Source organism: Sorex araneus, chromosome 7 (assembly GCF_027595985.1).
Source record: "Sorex araneus isolate mSorAra2 chromosome 7, mSorAra2.pri, whole genome shotgun sequence".
NCBI classification, from domain to species: Eukaryota; Metazoa; Chordata; class Mammalia; order Eulipotyphla; family Soricidae; genus Sorex; species Sorex araneus.
Window position 1 is genome coordinate 54317736 of NC_073308.1, and position 18589 is coordinate 54336324.

At 37.1% G+C, this 18589-nt stretch overlaps 1 protein-coding gene across 5 annotated transcripts in view; it reads right to left on the reverse strand.

Moving 5' to 3' along the window:
* Positions 1-1249: 1249 nt before the first annotated feature.
* RXFP1 (relaxin family peptide receptor 1) overlaps positions 1250-18589 on the reverse strand; it is a 106774-nt gene continuing 89434 nt past the window's right edge. For 2 of the 5 annotated variants that reach the window (XM_055144908.1, XM_055144910.1), the window contains 8 exons: positions 18418-18489; positions 17104-17175; positions 14880-14951; positions 12439-12525; positions 12120-12349; positions 9898-10308; positions 8781-8999; positions 1250-7257 (listed from right to left, as the gene is read on the reverse strand). In XM_055144908.1, the coding sequence (XP_055000883.1) occupies positions 6956-7257; positions 8781-8999; positions 9898-10308; positions 12120-12349; positions 12439-12525; positions 14880-14951; positions 17104-17175; positions 18418-18489 (1465 nt within the window). In that variant the 3' untranslated portion in view covers positions 1250-6955. The remainder of the gene's footprint in view (positions 7258-8780; positions 9000-9897; positions 10309-12119; positions 12350-12438; positions 12526-14879; positions 14952-17103; positions 17176-18417; positions 18490-18589) is intronic. The other 3 variants (XM_055144909.1, XM_055144912.1, XM_055144911.1) reach the window with 3 other exon arrangements.

Below are 18589 nucleotides of genomic sequence, written 5' to 3' on the forward strand. Positions count from 1 at the left end.
CCCAGTACTACATGGTCCTCTAAATACTGAGCAAGGAATAGGATTCAAGCACAGAGTATAAATGGAGCAATGCCAGGTGTGGCCCCAAAGCAAAATAAACAGTAAGAGCAATGCAAATACATTTTAAAAAACCAGCAATTTGAAAGTGATTGTAATTAACAAAAAGCCTCACAAAATAATGGTTGCCAAAATTTTTGTAACCAAACAACTAATATTGGAAAAAGGAAAATTTTTAAAAGAATTACTGGTGTAGGCTGGGGCCTGCAGTTCATGTAGCTGAGCACACGCTAGTATGAATGAGGCCCCAAGTTCCATTCAGGGTGCCCATCCCCTACCCCCACCCGGCATACTGTCTGGTCCCCATAACTGACAATAGCAGAAGAGTCACTGGTGGCATAATAAAACATAAAATTTTATGTTTGAAATTACTATGCCAAAGTGTAAGTCATAGGAAAATAGGGTGTAGTACAACGTAGTACATCTAGCTGAAAGATGTGATTTACATTTCCCCAAAACCTGGTATAAACGTTATCAAAGGGAATAAACATAATGGTATGCATCAAATACATCAACTGATGCAAATCTTACTTGAAAGAAAAAACAGCAAACAGGGCTGGAGCTAGCTAGTATAGCAGAAAGGGTCTTTATTACATGCATTTAGAAATAGCTTTGGGGGGCTGGAGCGATAGCACAGCGGGTAGGCATTTGCCTTGTACGAGGCTGACCCGGGTTCGATTCCCAGCATCCCATATGGTCCTCTGAGCACCTCCAGGGGTAATTCCTGAGTGCATAGCCAGGAGTGATCCCTGTGCATCGCCAGGTGTGAGCAAAAAAAAAAAAAAAAAAAAAAAAAAGAAATAGCTTTGAGTTGACATAGGGAATGTGTTGGATCTGGAGTATGATCCATGAATTTTGGACCCAAGTTATATTCTGAGTTAACGTAATGCTTCATTTGCACCTCCAGGGAAGTTAGCTGTAGCTACTTATGTGGCATATTAGCAATTGCTTGCCAAGTTAAATTCAACTGAAGTGACTCTGGCAAGCTATAAGTATGGAAGCATGTGGAATGAGAAGACAGAAAGCCAAATCATTTCTGTAAGGTCATGTTCTTGTAGACAAGTGTTGTCTCTCTCATCTATGATTACTGTAGAGTTGATTATTGTAAGTTTGTTAGAAGTATACTGCATTCTTGTAAAATGTAGTATCCCAAGAGAGGAAAGAAAGGACTCAATGCAGTACATGCGTTTGATAGAATTTACTTTCAGGTAATTTATTTTCAAAACAATGAATACAACTATATATTCAAACATGTTTCTTATTCCAGTATTTTTGTTTCACTTTGGTGTGTTTGAAACACCCAAAACCATTTTATTCCTGTTCAAGATTTTCAAACTATGAAAGCAAAAAACTTAAGTAGCTTAGTTAGATATCAGAAGGATAACTAGTCAGTATTTACGAACTTGCTGGTTGTGCAAACAAGATAAATATAAGTCTATCACAACTATATCTCTCTAGATTAAAACATGTAAATACAGAAGTTGCATTCTGGAATTAAGGAATATTTTTCTTTTAGCGATTTTAGATAAAAATCACATACCGTTAAATTCATGGGAGATAGCAAAATATACATCAGTACTTCAACACACAAGAATCAGATTATGACAAATACACAACATATTTAATAGTGACACATTAAAAGCTTTTCCTTTAAGATTTGTAAAAGATAAGAATGTCCACTCTCACTATCACTGTATCACTGTCATCCCTTTACTCATCATTTTGCTTGAGTGGGCACCAGTAACGTCTGCATTGTGAGACTTGTTACTGTTTTTGGCATATTGAATACACCACGGGTAGCTTGCCAGGCGCTGCCATGCGGGTGAGATACTAGTGGTAGCTTGCCGGGCTCTCCAAGAGGGATGGAGGAATCGAACCTGGCTCGGCTGCATGCAAGGCAAATGTCCTACCCGCTATGCTTTTGCTCCAGCCCACTATTACTATTCAGCATAAGTTTTTTGTTCTAATGTTCTAATCAGAGCAATTAGGCAACAAAAAGAAAGGGATCTGAATTGGAAAATAAAATATTATTTGATATAGAAAATCCTGACTCCTCTGAAAAAACTACTAAATAATGCATTTAATAAAGTGACAGGATGCAAAAATCAACACACAAGTCTTTACATTTCTTCTTTTGGATTTTGGATCATACCCTGCAATACTAAGGGTTCGTTCCTGGATCTGCACTCAGGACATGCTTGGGGGACCATACAGGACCCTACGGGTTGAATTATGGTTGGCCGTGTGCCAGGCAAATGCCCTAGTTGCTGTACTATCTCTAGCCCTTATTACATTTCTGCACATATATAAATTAAATGAATTATAGGAAATAAATAGTTTTAAGAGAATAAAACCATTCATCATCTTTCATGCAAATAATTACCTTTTTTCTTGGCTGGTTGGAAGTGTAAAACTTAAAAGGCCATGTTAGCTAAAACTATAGGTACAATGTAACTCCTGTTTTTTTATCCTTTGGAAAATGGGACAAATGATATAGAATTTCAAAGGAAATAGAACAATTCCAAAATATGTATGTAGCCACCAAAGATCTGACTCAGCCAAAGCAATTCTGAGAGAAGAGAATAAAAAAGACAATTCCCTAACTTGAAACTATTACAAAGCAAGAGTAATTAAATAATATTGAAATGAAAAAGCACATAGACTAATGGTTTGGAAGAGTCTAGAAATAAATCCACATATATGTGGACATCTAATCCAAACTGCTTAAACTCTGGGTTGTGACCCCCTATTGGTGGGGTGAGGAGTCACATAAATAGGTGTGGTGTGTGTGTGTGTGAAATTCTTTCCTAAAATTTGTATCAGTCAATGTTTGATTTGTTATATTTATATATCCGGGGTCATTTCAAAATTTTTTTTTGGGAAAAAAGGGGTCTTAGTGGAAATGTTTCAGGAGCCCTGATTAAATCTACAATAAAGGAGCAAAGAAATACAAGGGGGAACGTGTCTTCAGGAAAGTGGCTTCATGTGCAAAACTAACAAAATGTATTAAAAGCTTTGATATTAAACTTGAAACCATAACATACACAGAAGATAATTATGATACACTCCAGAATTTCAATATCAGAGATGTATTTGGAGACTTAAATCCACTGTCTAGGAAGACATAAGCAGGAACTAAGGTAAATTCTTACAATTACAAAGTTTTTGCACAGGTAAAGAAGCTATCACAGAGCCAAACATTCAGCACAGCTATTGGGAGGAGATAGTACCACATCACACCACCTGGCAAGGAGTTAATACCTAAGATAAATACACACAACAAAAAGGCAAGTAACTTGGCTGAAAAATAGTTGAAAGACCTCAAAAAACACTTCCGGAGACATGGCCATTGGGACAGGACAAAGTGGCATCATTTATTACGGAAATGCTAATCAAAACCCCAATGTGACGTCACCTCACACTGGTGAGCAGGTTTCTTTTTTTCTGTGTCAAAAGGAGAAAATATGGCAAATGAAGAAGAGGGAATTGTGATGCACTGTTGATGAAAAAGTAACATGGTGAGCCTCTTTGGAAAACGGTATGGAGAGTCCTAACACTTTATTTTCATATGACCCAATATATTTTAGACTTATCTTAAGATGATGGAAACAATAATGTTCACATCTTCATGTTCATAGCAGAATTATTCACAATCATAAAATCTTAACATCAACCTAAACACTCATGGGCATATGGATGAACAGATGCAGTATGTATATGCAGTGGAATATTACTTTGCCACACAACAAGATGACTTGCTGTCATTTTTTCATCATATTTGCATCATATTTGTTTAAATATGATGACTAGCTGTCATCATATTTGAACACAATAGAATGATCTCTAGGTGATTATGCCAAGTGAAATAAAGAAGTCAAAGGCTACTAGATGGTTTCATTCATGTGGAATATGGTGGTTATTGGAGGGAAAGAAGGAAGGATATAGGAATAATGGGTAGAGGACTATTTTATTTTTGTGGTAGAAAAGCATAGAATCTCTGTAAATCTAAACTCAAGTTCCATAATGTAAATCCAGGATAAGTCAATGAAAATAGAACTTAAATGAGCTTAAATTATAAAAATATACAGTAATAGTTTGCAGTTTGATGACTTTTAATAATCTCGTAATTGTTTGTCAATCATCAAATATTTTCCAGAACCATTATCCCACTGAGAAGATTGTCTTTGAGACTTTTCCCTCCCAACTTCATCAACTCCCCAGTAGCCTATTTTTTGTTTTTAGGAGTTTGCTCATCTAATTTTCCCGTGTGAGCAAAATCACAGTACTGTGAAATCACTAGCTGGCAAAAATCACTGTCTGTGATAAACTTTTGATAAATCCCCAAACTGTTTCTACAGTTATTCTATCATTTTCTATCCCCACTAGCATGAAGAAAGATTTAAATATACTCCTCACCAACATTTTTTTTCTTTTTTAAAATTGTTACAGCTCTCTTAGTAGGTATGAAGTACTATCATTGTGGGCTTAGTGATATTTAGCCTCTTCATGTATCTTCTTTAAAAAAACAGCTGTCCAAAGCCTTTTCTCAACTATAATTTATGACTTCCCCTTTCTCTTCCCTGCATTGCAGTTACTGCAGTGACTGGAGTTTGCACACATACCTGTTTGCGGTGCTCAAATAGTCAATCAGGGTACTTGCTGGTGGTCACATGTGTCTATACACATACCTGCTGAGGATGGGGGGGGATGGGGCGGGAGGCCGTGTCACACTTAATTCTGTGGTGGTGCCCGGTGCACGTTGTGATTGTAATGCCTATTGGGGGAGGGCTTCCTGTGGTCCCAGGGGATGCACTTTTGACAGCAGTGCTTGTGTAGTTTTTAGTTGTGATTCTTTCTGGGCCTCCACATGTTATCTGTGTTTCCTGCAGGTTTGCCAGAGTTCAGAACTCTCTCATGGTGTGGGGACCCCAAACAGCAGTGCTGCTGGCAGCAGGCTCTTAGGAAACCCACATGCAAGTTAGGCACCCCCCCCAACACATACACCCGGCACCCCCACTGTGCTATCCCAGATCCCTTAAATTGAATTGCTATTTTAATTTTAATTTTTGTTGTTGCACAATTGTAGTTCTTTATTTATGACAACTATTAAGTCTATAATGTTATCCATAGATTTTCTTCTAAGATATATGACTGACAGAGAGTTTAGCCCATTTTGTGGGTTGTCTTTTTTCACTTTTTTTAAAATAATCCTCTTTGGAGAGATAATGTTCAGTGAAAACAAGTCTTTGATCACAGAATTGAGGTTCCCAAGGAGTGGTGTGGGGCAGTTGAGAGGGTCCATTGGACTGTGGAGGAACACGGATGCATCAGGCTTGAATATGGTATGATAACACTGCACCCCAAAACATAAACATTTGCACATTGTGAGTCAATCTTACCTCAATAAAATATAAATTTAAAACAAAATGACCAAAAAAACCCTTCTGATAAACACACTTAAATTTTTAGGTGAAATTCAATACCTTCCATTTTGTTGCTCATAGTCTTGTTATTTCCTCTTCTTCTTCTTCTTCTTTTTTTTTTTTTTGGCTTTTTAGATTACACCCGACGATGCACAGGAGTTACTCCTGGCTCTGTACCCAGGAATTACTCCTGGCAGTGCTCAGGGGACCGTATAGGATGCTGGGACTGGAACATGGGTTGGCCGAGTGCAAGGCAAATATCCTACCGGCGGTGCTATCACTCCAGCCTCAGTTTTGTTCTTTCTAAGTAAGAGTTTTCAAACTTTACCTACGAAAATTTACTTTTCTCCTGAGATTTGTCTCATATTTAGGTTCTTGATTCACTTTGACCTAATTCCTATATCTCATATAAAGAAGGGCTGCAACTTCTTTTGCACCCAAATTTCTGGTTGTTCCAGTATTATCTGCCAAAAAGTCTTTTTTTCTCTATTTGTTTTTGAAAACCAACAAGGTAAACAAATGTGATGTAACTATGAGGGTTTATTTTTATTTGATTCTCAGTTTTATTTCATTTAGTTGAATGTCTTTCATTCTAGCTGATTCATTCAACCTTTTTCAATCTCATATGATGGTGCTTTTCTAAAGCAAAAGAGACAAGTAGACAGAAAGTGACAGAGTAGTGCTGTTTCAAATTTACACCAGAGCATCTTCTTTTAATAGAAATAAATGTGTTGTTTTGGCTCTCAGGAATATCTGTATTTTGAAAACAGCATCACATTTATGATACTATTATATTGAGTCATTGGGCTGGAGCGATAGCACAGTGGTAGGGTCTTTGCCTTGCACTTGGCCGACCTGGATTCGATTCCTCTGCCCCTCTCAGAGAGCCTGGCAAGCTACCGAGAGTCTGTACGGCAGAGGCCGGCAAGCTACCCGTGGCATATTTGATATGCTAGAAACAGTAACAACAAGTCTCAAAATGGACACGTTAATGGTGCTTGTTCTCTACAACTGTATGGAAATTCCTATTATTTTTATATTTGCTGATACACAAAACTCTACCTTAAGGTAAGAGCTACAATTAATTGGATGTTATATATACTGTTTCTGTTAAATAGAACTTAGCACTGCAAATTGAAAACGCTCTGTACTGTCTCCTTTCAGGAATTTACCAAAATGCTGTGCACAAAATGAGCACTCAATAAATACCTCGTAAAAGAATAGTGAGACTGAAGGACATTTTTCTAAGTTTTCTAAGCAAAATATGTATAATGATATATACACATCATTATAATTTATTTCTCACGATATGGGCATCAGTCACTTTTATTCCTCCTAAATAATCTCATGTTACAAGCTACTTTATTTTAGTTATTTTTATAAATTATTCATCTTGTGGTATTCATTTTATAACAGTAACTCCATTAGCAAGCATGCCACAATATTCTCTAGGAAGAAATGGTTCCCAGAGGCAATTATGAATAGGAATTGAGTCTAGTTGACTGAGAAATCAGAGACAATTCACAGGGGTCTGTGAAAAGAGCTGGCTTCATCAACTCAGGCGGCATCTCCTGCAGTGGCCACATTTCTACCCAGAAATATGACGGAGCATATGTTTTCTGACTTCCTTTGCTGTCAACAGATCTTCGTTGCCTGAAGTTATACCAAAACTGATGGATCATTTCTTTGAATGGTCTTGTAGTCAGAGTATAGAGAATTGGGTTCAGAGCACTGTTGATAGGCAGAATAAAAATCACTACCCAAGAGTTTATGGTACCTGGAAGAGAAACATCAAATAGTTTCATGTTCAAGGGTAATTTGCAAGTTAGAAAAACTCACTTTCCTATCTTCTCCCCTAGAACCTTTTGACTCTTTGTTTTCTCACTTTGATGTGATGTAATTCAGTATCAAGTCTATATGCATTTTCAGGACAGCTTCCAGAGTGCAAGGGTTTAAGGGTGATGGTGGTGCTGCCTCCCCAAAGCCCACAACAGCTTCTTTACTAAGAAACTTTCCTTGAATATGTCGACAAAAGTATTTCCTTAGAAACATTTATGTTTCTAAGTAAATATTCATTAAATATTTAGTAGTGAATGATTTCTACCCAATGAGTGGCTATTATTATGATATGGTTCCATTATAGGAAATTTTTTGTTTTAATTATCAGATCGAACATTAGTATTTCTGAGAATATATAGATTTGTCTTTAAATAGTCTTTTTTTGGATGCTTGTAGTTCAAGATAGAAAAGTGTTTAATTTTTTTTCAAAACTTTTTGTACCGGAGGGCTGGCACGATTACACAATAGGTAGAGTGCTTGCTTTGCATACAGTTGATCCAGGTTTGATTCCCAGCACCAGATACGGTCCCTCAAGGCTCATGAGAAGTGATCCCTGAGCACAGAGCCCAGAGTAAGCCCCGAGCATTGTTGAGTGTGGCCCCCAAACAAAAAGCAAAACAACAACAAAATATTTATTATGAGAGTGCTGGGATGCACCCTGAAGTATCCAGGATCTATGCCTCTAGTCGTGTGAGGGGCTGACAGAAAAATATTTAAGGCTTTTTATTAGCTATTTATTTAAATTAAAATACCACTGGATAACCCAAGATATTAAAAATTACAATATCCAAGGATAAAGTTCAGGGTCAAGTGCCTCCTTTGTATGTGTGAGGTCATGGATTTGATTCCTAGGATGGCAAAAAACAAAAACAAAAACAGAAATGAAAACAAAAAATCACTATAATATATAAAGTGATATCAGACATCCAGATTTTTATTATAATTTAATTGATACACAAAATGTTTCGATTTCTCTAAAATTTGATAAGTTTCAGTTTCAAATAATTATTTTATGCTTTTGATAGTAGCCATCTTAATGAGTACATTGCACATTAGTTTTAAATATCGAGAGTGTTTGTGTCTATCATCTCTCATAACCTGGGATAATGTTATTTTAAATTGCCATGGACTCCAGGAAGAAAATTTTCTTATACGTTAGAAAAGCAAAGGAATTACACCTGATAGTGATTTTGACTTCTTTTCCTTTCTGAATGTCAACCACATCAATCTATTTCTTTCTTTTTATTTTTGTTCCAGTGTTATATTTATAAAAAAGAGCTGACCAGTTTTCTCCCTGCAAACATTCTATTGATGAATAGAGCCTGAAGTAAATATAATTCTGATGTATAGTTCTTGAAACAAGTAATCCTTCAGGCTCTTAATTTTATTTTTTAAAGGAACATGGTAGAAGCAGATATATTATTCCTTAATGAAAGTTTTTTTTCTAAAAAAAGTTTATACCTGGTATTTCTACCTGAAGCAATGAAAGAAATTTCAGTACAAATATGGGTATCCAGCATAATGCGTCAGTTAATACAATAAAGAAAAACCGTTTGGCAAGGATCATCTCTTTTTTAACTTGATTCCGTATTTCAGTCGCTGTTATGGCACTTTGATGAATGCTGTAAAACATGCTTCCATAGGAAAAAACTATGATGATAAATGCTGCCAAGTTAATACCTATGTGGGACACAAATATGATTATTTATGTATATGAGCATTCTTTAAAGACAAACACAGCACATCCCTGACTGCCCATTATTAAGGAGAGGACACAAAGAAAACAAAATTTGTATTTTGTTCTTCACAAGAGTTACCCAAAAGTCAATGAAATCTTAAATTTTGAAATATTGTTGAATGAAGAATGAGGAAATGTTTGATTTTGAATGATGAATTAAAATGAAATTATAAAGTAGATATTAAAACTAAATTAAAATTATTGTGATTAATTGACTATCCTAGGCCTGTTAAGTTTGTTCTTGAGTTTTTTTCATAATTCAATTATTTTGCTTTATCCCTGGGAATATTTTTAAAGAAAAGCACTGTGTTTCTACTTTGAACTCAAAGACTTATATGTGACTCATTTGAATTTGTTCAAGGCAACTGTTAAAACATATCTTGTTAAGCATAATTAGGATAACTGCATGAGACACAAGTGTGTAGTATCTTGTTTCTTATTGAATTCTATCAAGTTGGAATAAATGTGATAAAGGGGAAATTTAGCAAAGCAAATCCTTCTCAGGGATCCTAAGAGAATTCTCCCCAATATCAATGAGCAAAAGAAGTTAGAATAGTTGATAAAAATCTGTAAACAGGGCTGGAGCAATAGCACAGCGGGTAGGGCGTTTGCCTTGCACTAGGCCAACCCAGGTTCAATTCCCAGCATCCCATATGGTCCCCTGAGCACCTCCAGGGGTAATTCCCGAGTGCAGAGCCAGTAGTAGTAACCTCTGTGCATTGCCAGGTGTGACCCAAAAAGCAAAAAAAAAAAAAAATCTGTCAACATTAGAAGGTATAGTTTAATTCATGCTTTATTCTAACACTGGAATGAAAGAATGAATAATAGAGAGTTTCTTACCAAGAAAGATAGCTACTGAATAAATCTGGGCCCCAATGCTTTCTGCATCTTCTGAGTGAAGAGGGAAACACACTCCATTGGTGCCGTAGTAGTTTTTGAAAAATTCCTTATTACTGAAGGGAATAAAAGCCACTATAAATCCAGTAATCCAAATAAGAACTAGAACGGTAATTGTTCTGCATTTCCCAGGTCTTAAATATCTGAAAGGATATACAATGCAGATGTATTTCTCCAGTGTCAGAAACGTTAAAAGTAGCACTGATACTTCCGTGGAGAGAATGGCCAAAGACCCCACCAGCTGACAATGAATGCTCTCCATCCAGATCTGCGCATGCTTATTGTATTCGCCACGAAACTTCAGGTCAAAAGCACCAATCACAAATAAATATATTCCCATTAGGCAATCAGCACCTAGAAAAATAAGTAAATTTCACATATTTTGAGAACCAAATAGATCTGATAGAATAATTGGTAGTAATATGACTACTATAGTAGTATAAAAACAAGAAACAAAAAAACTAGTTTCTTCTAATTTTGGGGTTGGTTAATTTTCATTCTGAACTTTTTTTTTTTCTTTTTGGGTCACACCCGGCTCTGCACAGGGGTTACTCCTGGCTCTGCACAGGGGTTACTCCTGGCTCTGCACTCAGGAATTACTCCTGGCTCTGCACTCAGGAATTACTCCTGACACTGCTGAGGGGACCATATGGGATGCTGGGAATTGAACCCGGGTTGGCCGCGCAAGGCAACCGCCCTACCCACTGTGCTATTGCTCCACCTTCCCCCATGCTGAACATTTTGAGAAAGAACTTCTTTATCAACTTTCTTTGATAATCACTCCTATAGCACATTCATAACCAATTACATAGTAATTGTTTCTCTTTTTCCATCTAATATATGAAACTGTCAGATAGTGAGGCTACTAGAAGTGTTGAATAAATGACAAAAAATGTAATTCCATCCAACAGCAAGATGGGGATGTCATTTATTTCATATCATCCATTGAAATTCTTCTAGCTTAACAAGCTAAGGATATTATCCAAAATCCTAGAAGAAGTAATTCAAAAGTTTTATAGTGAAGTAATGATTATTAACATTGATGCCTGTAACCTAGAATAGAGGAATAGTTGTGAAGTACCATGCTCTTAGCGCAATTTAGGATGGCTATAATTATTTCCTTCGATCTGGTCTAAGCAAACTGTTCTCTCATCTTCCCCAAACTAGTTGTCAACATCATCCATTACTTAGTGCTTGGTGTACTTACTTTTTTTAGTTTGTGTTTTGTTTTTGAACCACACCCCATGGTGGTCAAGGGCTATTCCTAGCTTAGTAATTAGGGTCACTCCCAGCAATGCTTGGGGGACCATGCCTTGACTGAATTGAACCCAGGGCAGCACTCATGCTAGACAAGCATCCTTCCACTGAGCTAGACACTCTGCTTTTGATGCATTCACTTTCAAAGCAAATATCAAAGTGAGTGAGATTTTTTTTACCTTATAAAAGCATTTTACACAAAGTTCCTAAAATCATGTCACTATACAATCATGTGACTGACACACTCTCCTTAAACGCTGGTCACATTCTAGTCTTCATCAAGTAAATTGAGAGTACTCAAAAATATGTAGACACCCATATAAAAGACAATATCTGAGTTTTGTTTGTTGGATAACTTGTAATGAAAATTTAGTTTACAAAAGGGAAGGATGACATCAAACAGAACACATGAAACAGCAGAACATTGTGTTGATTGAGGTTTGCTTGAGGGAATATGGATAAATGACAGGCCATTTGAAACACATTAGTCATGGTTTCTTGCCTTTTTTTTTGTGGAATTCACATCAACAATTTAATGGAGAAAGTTAAAAAAAATTCTCATGATTCTCCTCTTCCTCCTCTTCCTCCTCCTCCTCTTCCTCCTCCTCTTCCTCCTCCTTCTTCCCCTCTTCCCTCCCTCTCTTCTTCCCCCTCTCCTTCTTCTTATTCTTTTTCCTCCTTTTCACTTCTTTGTGTTCAGGTTTTATTCCTGGCTCTGTGCTCAAGGATCACTCTTGGTGGTACTCAGGGAACCCTATGGGGTGCCAGAGATTGAAGCCGGGTTGGCCACGTGCAATGCAAGTGCTTTACCCACTGTACTATCCTTCTGGCTCCTGTTTTGTATTCTCTGACAGCATTGATATTATATATTTTAAAACAATAATGCCTCTCCAGTTAGAGATACTCACAGCAAAGAGAAATGATTGACATTGCATGCAGCTTGTTCTCAGATCTGATATAAGGTCTCATACAAATGACAAAAATGTTTCCAAAGCACGTTATTGCAGATACAACCCAGACAAATACTCTCTGAATAATGCTTGCCAAGAGATTCTCTAGAGAGGAGATTCCATCAGTATTTGGCTTACAGCTGCGAACATGTGGTGCATACCCGCAGTACTGGAATTTCTTAAAATATCTGATGTACAAAGAGAAGGAAAAATATTTTAAATTAAATTCTAAGTCACTATTAATATTTATTTTTTATATTAACGCCTGGCCGCCCACCTACGAGATGGTCGGACTTCTTTGTCAAGACCACGAACAAGCAGTTTGAGGCTCTTCGTGTTCCTGGAGCGAGCAGACGCCATCGGGCTACAGTAGTACATGACAGGGATGAATGGAGACATTACTGGCGCCCGCTTGAGCAAATGGATGAGCAACGGGATGACAAGTGATACAAGTAATATTTTCTCAGCAGCAAGGACATGTCTTATTATGAGACTAAGAGGAATATAAAACATTAGGGGTACTGAAGTTTTTAAGTAATGTTTAATTCTATAAAATTGATTTCACGATAAGAGAATGTGTGGGTGAGAATAGCAGATAAGCATACATAATATATTAGTGTTAAATATGTCTTAAACGGTTAGCATATGACCAACAGAATTAAACTGTCCAAGGAAACTGGGTTTCTAGTGTTTCATGTAACGATTCTGTTACACAGGTCCTATTGTTGCTGCAACTAATGGTGTTTTGGGGGCTTTGTTTTGAGGCCATATCCAGATCTGTTGGAAGCTTACACCTGGCAGAGCTTGAGAGACCACATATAGTGCTGGAGATTGAACAGGGCATGGCCACTTTCTTTTTTTTTTTTTTGCTTTTTTTTTGGTCACACCCAGCGATGCTCAGGGGTTACTCCTGGCTTTGCACTCAGGAATTACTCCTGGCAGTGCTTGGGGGACCATATGGGATGCCGGAGATCGAACCCGGGTCAGCCATGACCACTTTCAAGGTAAGTGCCTTGTCTCCTGTACCATCTCTCAGACCCTGATCTTGCATTTTTTTGCCATCAGGGGAAGAGAGGCAACTTCTTCCTCTTTTGTATTTCCATGTGTTTTCTACTATAAAAATTGTTTTAAACTTTATATATTCAATAGTGCCAGGAATTGAACCCAGGGTGTCATACAGGCAAGGCAAGTGCTCTACCACTGAGTTACAGCCCCAACTACTTTACCATAGAACTTTTTAATGTAATCTATTACTAGTTCACATTTCTGTCCCTTGTACTGGATTTGGCACACGGTATCGAGGAAGTATTTGAATGTTTTATTTCAGCAGGTGTTCAATAAATGTTTCAGTGAATTATTTCATTTGTAGAGAAACCTCCCTTTTTTTTTTTTTTTTTTTTTTTTTTGCTTTTTGGGTCACACCCATCGATGCTCAGGGGTTACTCCTGGCTTTGCACTCAGGAATTACTCCTGGCGGTGCTTGGGGGACCATATGGGCTGCCGGGGATCGAACCAGGGTCGGCCGCGTGCAAGGCAAACGCCCTACCCGCTGTGCTATCGCTCTGGCCCCAAGAGAAACCTCCCATATTGATAAAAAAAAACCCCACTTCCTACTGCCACAACCAGCACCATTTACTGAGGAACAAAAATAAATTCCTGAATCAATGTCAAAAGACAGACATAGTATAGTACAGGGTAGGTGACTCTTCAGGGACAAATTATTGGCTAGGATATTTTTTAGCAAATAAATTAGTATTTAAATTTTGTTTCTAAATCTATGTGTTTTTGCAAATTAATACGATTTTGCTAGTATGTATATATTAGCCATAATTTAACTAACTGGTAGTCTTGATTCCCTAAGTTCCTAAGTCTGTTCCTTCAAATTTATTTTTTGGATTTTGTGAGTTTCATACTTTTTTACACTAAGATTCCTTTTGATGAATTTAATCAGGATTCTTTATGTATATTATCAAGTAAATGTTTATAAGCATTCTCTATCAGGAATTATGGAGAAAATCACAGACAATCTTATGTTAGTCTTAAAATACAAGGAAATTGCAAAGTTCAAGATTGTTAATATGGTACCTGCTAAATTACTGAGAACTACCATAGCCTGAAGATAATTTTATACCTTATACAAGATTTTATTTAATTAAAACAAATGTTTTTAAAGCATGTGCTCAATGTTAAATAGGCCACAGAGTAAAACATTTTTCAAAGTTTATCTTTTATCTATACAGACTTGCTCAAATTATGCTTGGATATTGAGTGGGGGTAAGGGGCAGTTTTCACTGCATTCCTCATTTTATGGAAATTATCTGTAATTGTATATCACTTGTGTTAACTATTACTTCATCTTTTATTGAAGAAATAATAGAAACACTTTTATTGTCTATACAAATTGCTAACTCATTTGGCAAACATCAATATATGCATGATATTAGAACTGAGGAGAACTTAAACACTGAGTATGTACCTTCATATTCATGTTATCCGACATTCAAAACAACATCTTTGATTGTATCAAACATAAATACCTTGAGTGAATTATTATTTAGGCAATTTAATCATCATAAAGTAGTAAATAGTAAAGTATACAATAGTAAAGACTATAAATACATTGAATAGACTGAATATATTGAATATGGATGTATTAGCACAATACATGTGGAAACAAAAGATTAAAATCAAAGTAAAGAGCAAGAAAGACATGCTTACATATGAGAGAGATTCACAAGAGGTTTAAACATCCTTTGTTGAATATTTGGAATTTCAATTCCTTCTAGGCTGCTAAAAATAAAACATCACTTATCAAAAGAACACATATTATGCAAGAGACTTATGGCAATTTAATAAAATTCTTCCAGTTAGCACTTATTCTGTACCAAACATACATACTCACCTACCCTACATTATTCCTGAACTCTTTTTTGATTATTTGATACACATATATTTCCCTTAATTGATTACTCTGTGTCTTCAGTGACTATGTCACAATGCTTTGTTATAATAGCCAATCAATAAATATAGGTGGACTAAAATGAGCAAGTACTATCTCTTAGAAGATGTAACAATAACAGAGAAACTATATGTTTTTGAAATTTATGTAAAAGTTTTATTATTTGGGAATTATTTCCCACACAGTACCTAAGAACTCTGGACACCCCTCCTGGTGATTATTATCCAACCAGGCCTATGGTACAATGAGCACTTGAGGATGTGGTGATGCTTGAGCCCTGTGGTGCAAAGAGAGGCTATAGGGGGGAAGGGGGAGTTTGACTTAAGGCTGTACCAGAGATGTTCTGGGGCTTATGTTCTGGGCTTATGGGAGCCACGCCGGGGTGAGCTGAATGCTAGGCACACACCTTGGGGCTCAATGAACTATGGTCCTCTCACTGCATGCTTTCACCCCAAAAATTAAACATTAAAAAATAAAATCTAGGGCTGGAGAGATAGCACAGCGGATAGGGCGTTTGCCTTGCACACAGCCGACCGGGGTTCAAATCCCAGCATCCCATATGGTCCCCTGAGCACGGCCAGGGGTAATTCCTGAGTGCAAAGCCAGGAGTAACCCCTGTGCATCGCCAGGTGTGACCCAAAAAGCAAAAAAAATAAATAAATAAATTAAAAAAAATAAAATCTAGCTCTAGGCACACTTCTTAGCCCCTCATGCTCTCTTGGACCCCTATAATTAATTTCAAGCAATGTTTTGTATTGGGGAATTGTTTTGAGGGATTTTTTTTTTCTATTTTGGGGGCAAGCCAGAGGTGATCTGGGGCACCATGCATCTTTGAGGGTTGTACCCAGGGCTCTGCATGCAGAAAGTGCGCTCTAGCCCTTTGAGTCCTCTCTCTGGTCTTAGGGAGTTATCAAACTAAATGTAACTTTGTTTTTTAAAGTCAATAATTAGACCCTACATAGACTTTCTGGGAGGTGTCAAGTAAGGGTTTATATAATCTAGAACATTCCATCTTGAAATAAGAATGGCTGTAATAACACCTAATCAGAGAGAGAGAGAACAAAAGGGAATACCCTGCCATAGTGGCAGTGTGTGTGGGGGGTGGGGAGACGGGACTGGGGAGGGTGGGAGGGGTGCTGGGTTTACTGGTGGTAGACAATGGGCACTGGTGAAGGGATGGGTTCTCAAACTCTGTATGGGGAAAACATGAGCACAAAAATGTATAAATCTGTAACTGTACCCTCACGGTGATTCACCAATTAAAAATAAATTATTTAAAAAAAAAGAATGGCTGTAATAAATTCTTAGAATCCTCGTGCTGAGGAAGGAGTATACAAGGATAACTTACGTAGATCAAGACAAACAATTCAGTGCAGTTTCCTGGTGATTATAGAGAAATATAAAATGATTTATCATTACCTACTTTTTTTTAATTTTAAATTTATTTATTTAGTTTTGCTTTTTGGGTCACACCCGGCGACGCACAGGGGTTACTCCTGGCTCATGCACTCAGGAATTACTCCTGGCAGTGCTCAGGGGACCATATGGGATGCTGGGAATTGAACCCGGGTCTGCCGTGTGCAAGGCAAATGCCCTACCCACTATACTATCGCTCCGGCCCCTTACCTACTTTTTAATTTATAATTATATGAGAAAACTAACAGCTATTTTTCTAGCAAACACCATGTCTGTTTGTGGAGTTTAATTTCCTGGGAATAAAGTTTCTAGTTTAAAACACATGTTTAAAACTTTTTTGTTTGTTTTTGGGCCACATTGGTGGTGCTCAGGGCTTAGTCCTGGTCTGGGCTCAAGTATCACTCCTGACTTGGCTTGGATGCCAGGAATCAACCTGGGTTGGCTTGTGCAAGGCCAGTACCCTACACTCTATGCTATCTCTCCGGCCCCTTTAAATTTTATTTTATAGAACTATTAACTATATGTAACAATTTCACTATAAAACTCTCCCCATTGGTATATACTTACAGAGACTTGAGTTTGACAAGATGATCAAATTGGTTTGCTCGAATGTTCTGGATTGGATTATGTGAAAGGTTCCTATTTTAAAAAAGGCAGCAAAAGGTCATTTCTAAAATTTGTTTCAATAAAGAGAAAGCCTTTTATCATAAATATGGAAAAGCAATTCCTATAACTCAAAACCAATAAATCACATAAGTAAAAATTGGGCAAAAAACTTGAATAGATTTTTTTTCTCTAAAGAAGATATACAAGTGAGAAACTAACACCTGAAAACATTCTCAGTAATATCAATAAATAGGGAAATGCAAAACAAAATCACAATGAGATATAATTTCACTTTTATTAGGTGTCTATTATAAATAAATAGAAAATAGCAAGTGTTGAGAATGTGGAGAAATTGGCGCCCCCTTGCTTCACTATGGGTAATGACAGCTTATAGCCACCATAGAGAACAGTGTGGTATTTTCTAAAGAAATTAAAACTAGAAATGTATGGGTCAGAAATTCTACCTCTGGAGCTATATACTCCAAAGAATTGAAAACAAAGCTCTAAATAGATATTTTTGCACATGTTCCTAGCAGCATTACTCAAAATAGCTAAAAGATGGAAGCAACCCAAGAGTCCACAGAGGGTGAATATGTGGTAAAACATGATATAGCATATGATACAATCATTATTATTCAGTCTTATAAAGGAAGAAGATATTATCATGTGATTCACTCCATTATGAACCTTTCAGACAGTACATGAAATGAAATTGGCTAGTCATCAAGAACAAATATCATGTGATTCTGTCTGTATCAGACACTTATGTGGTCAAAGTCTTAAACACAGAGAGGGAGATGCCAGTGTGGTTGGGTTGATGGAGAGTCACAGATACGCAACTTCAATTTCACTGTATCATTGTCACTGTCATCCCATTGTTCATCGATCTGCTCGAGCGGGCATCAGTAACGTCTCCATTGTGAGACTTGTTGTTCCCGTTTTTGGCATATCGAATACGCCACGGGGAACTTGCCAGGCTCTGCCGTGCAGGTGGGATACTCTCGGTAGTTTGCCAGGCTCTCCGAGAGGGACGGAGGAATTGAACCCAGATCGGTCGAGTCCAAGGCAAACCCCTAACCTGCTGTTCAATCGGAAGAGAAAAACATTTTGGATATGGACGGTGATGATGGCTGCATAATAATGGGAATATGTCACTTAGGTGCTACTGAACTGTAAGCCTAAAATACACATAAAGCTCTAATCTTCACATTGAAATCAGTTACAGTTTTTAAAAATGAAATAAAAGAGAAACGACAAAATTAATAGCAGTCTTACAATTGCGAGAGTTCCTTCAAATTCTTAAATACATACGGTGGAAGATTTTCAATCCTATTATTTCCTAAGTCCCTAGGGAAATAATTACAAACATGTCATTTTTCAAGATTTAAGTCTTTGTTGTGCAATTCATTTGAAAACATTATTCAGCATTTTAACAGTGATGTTGACA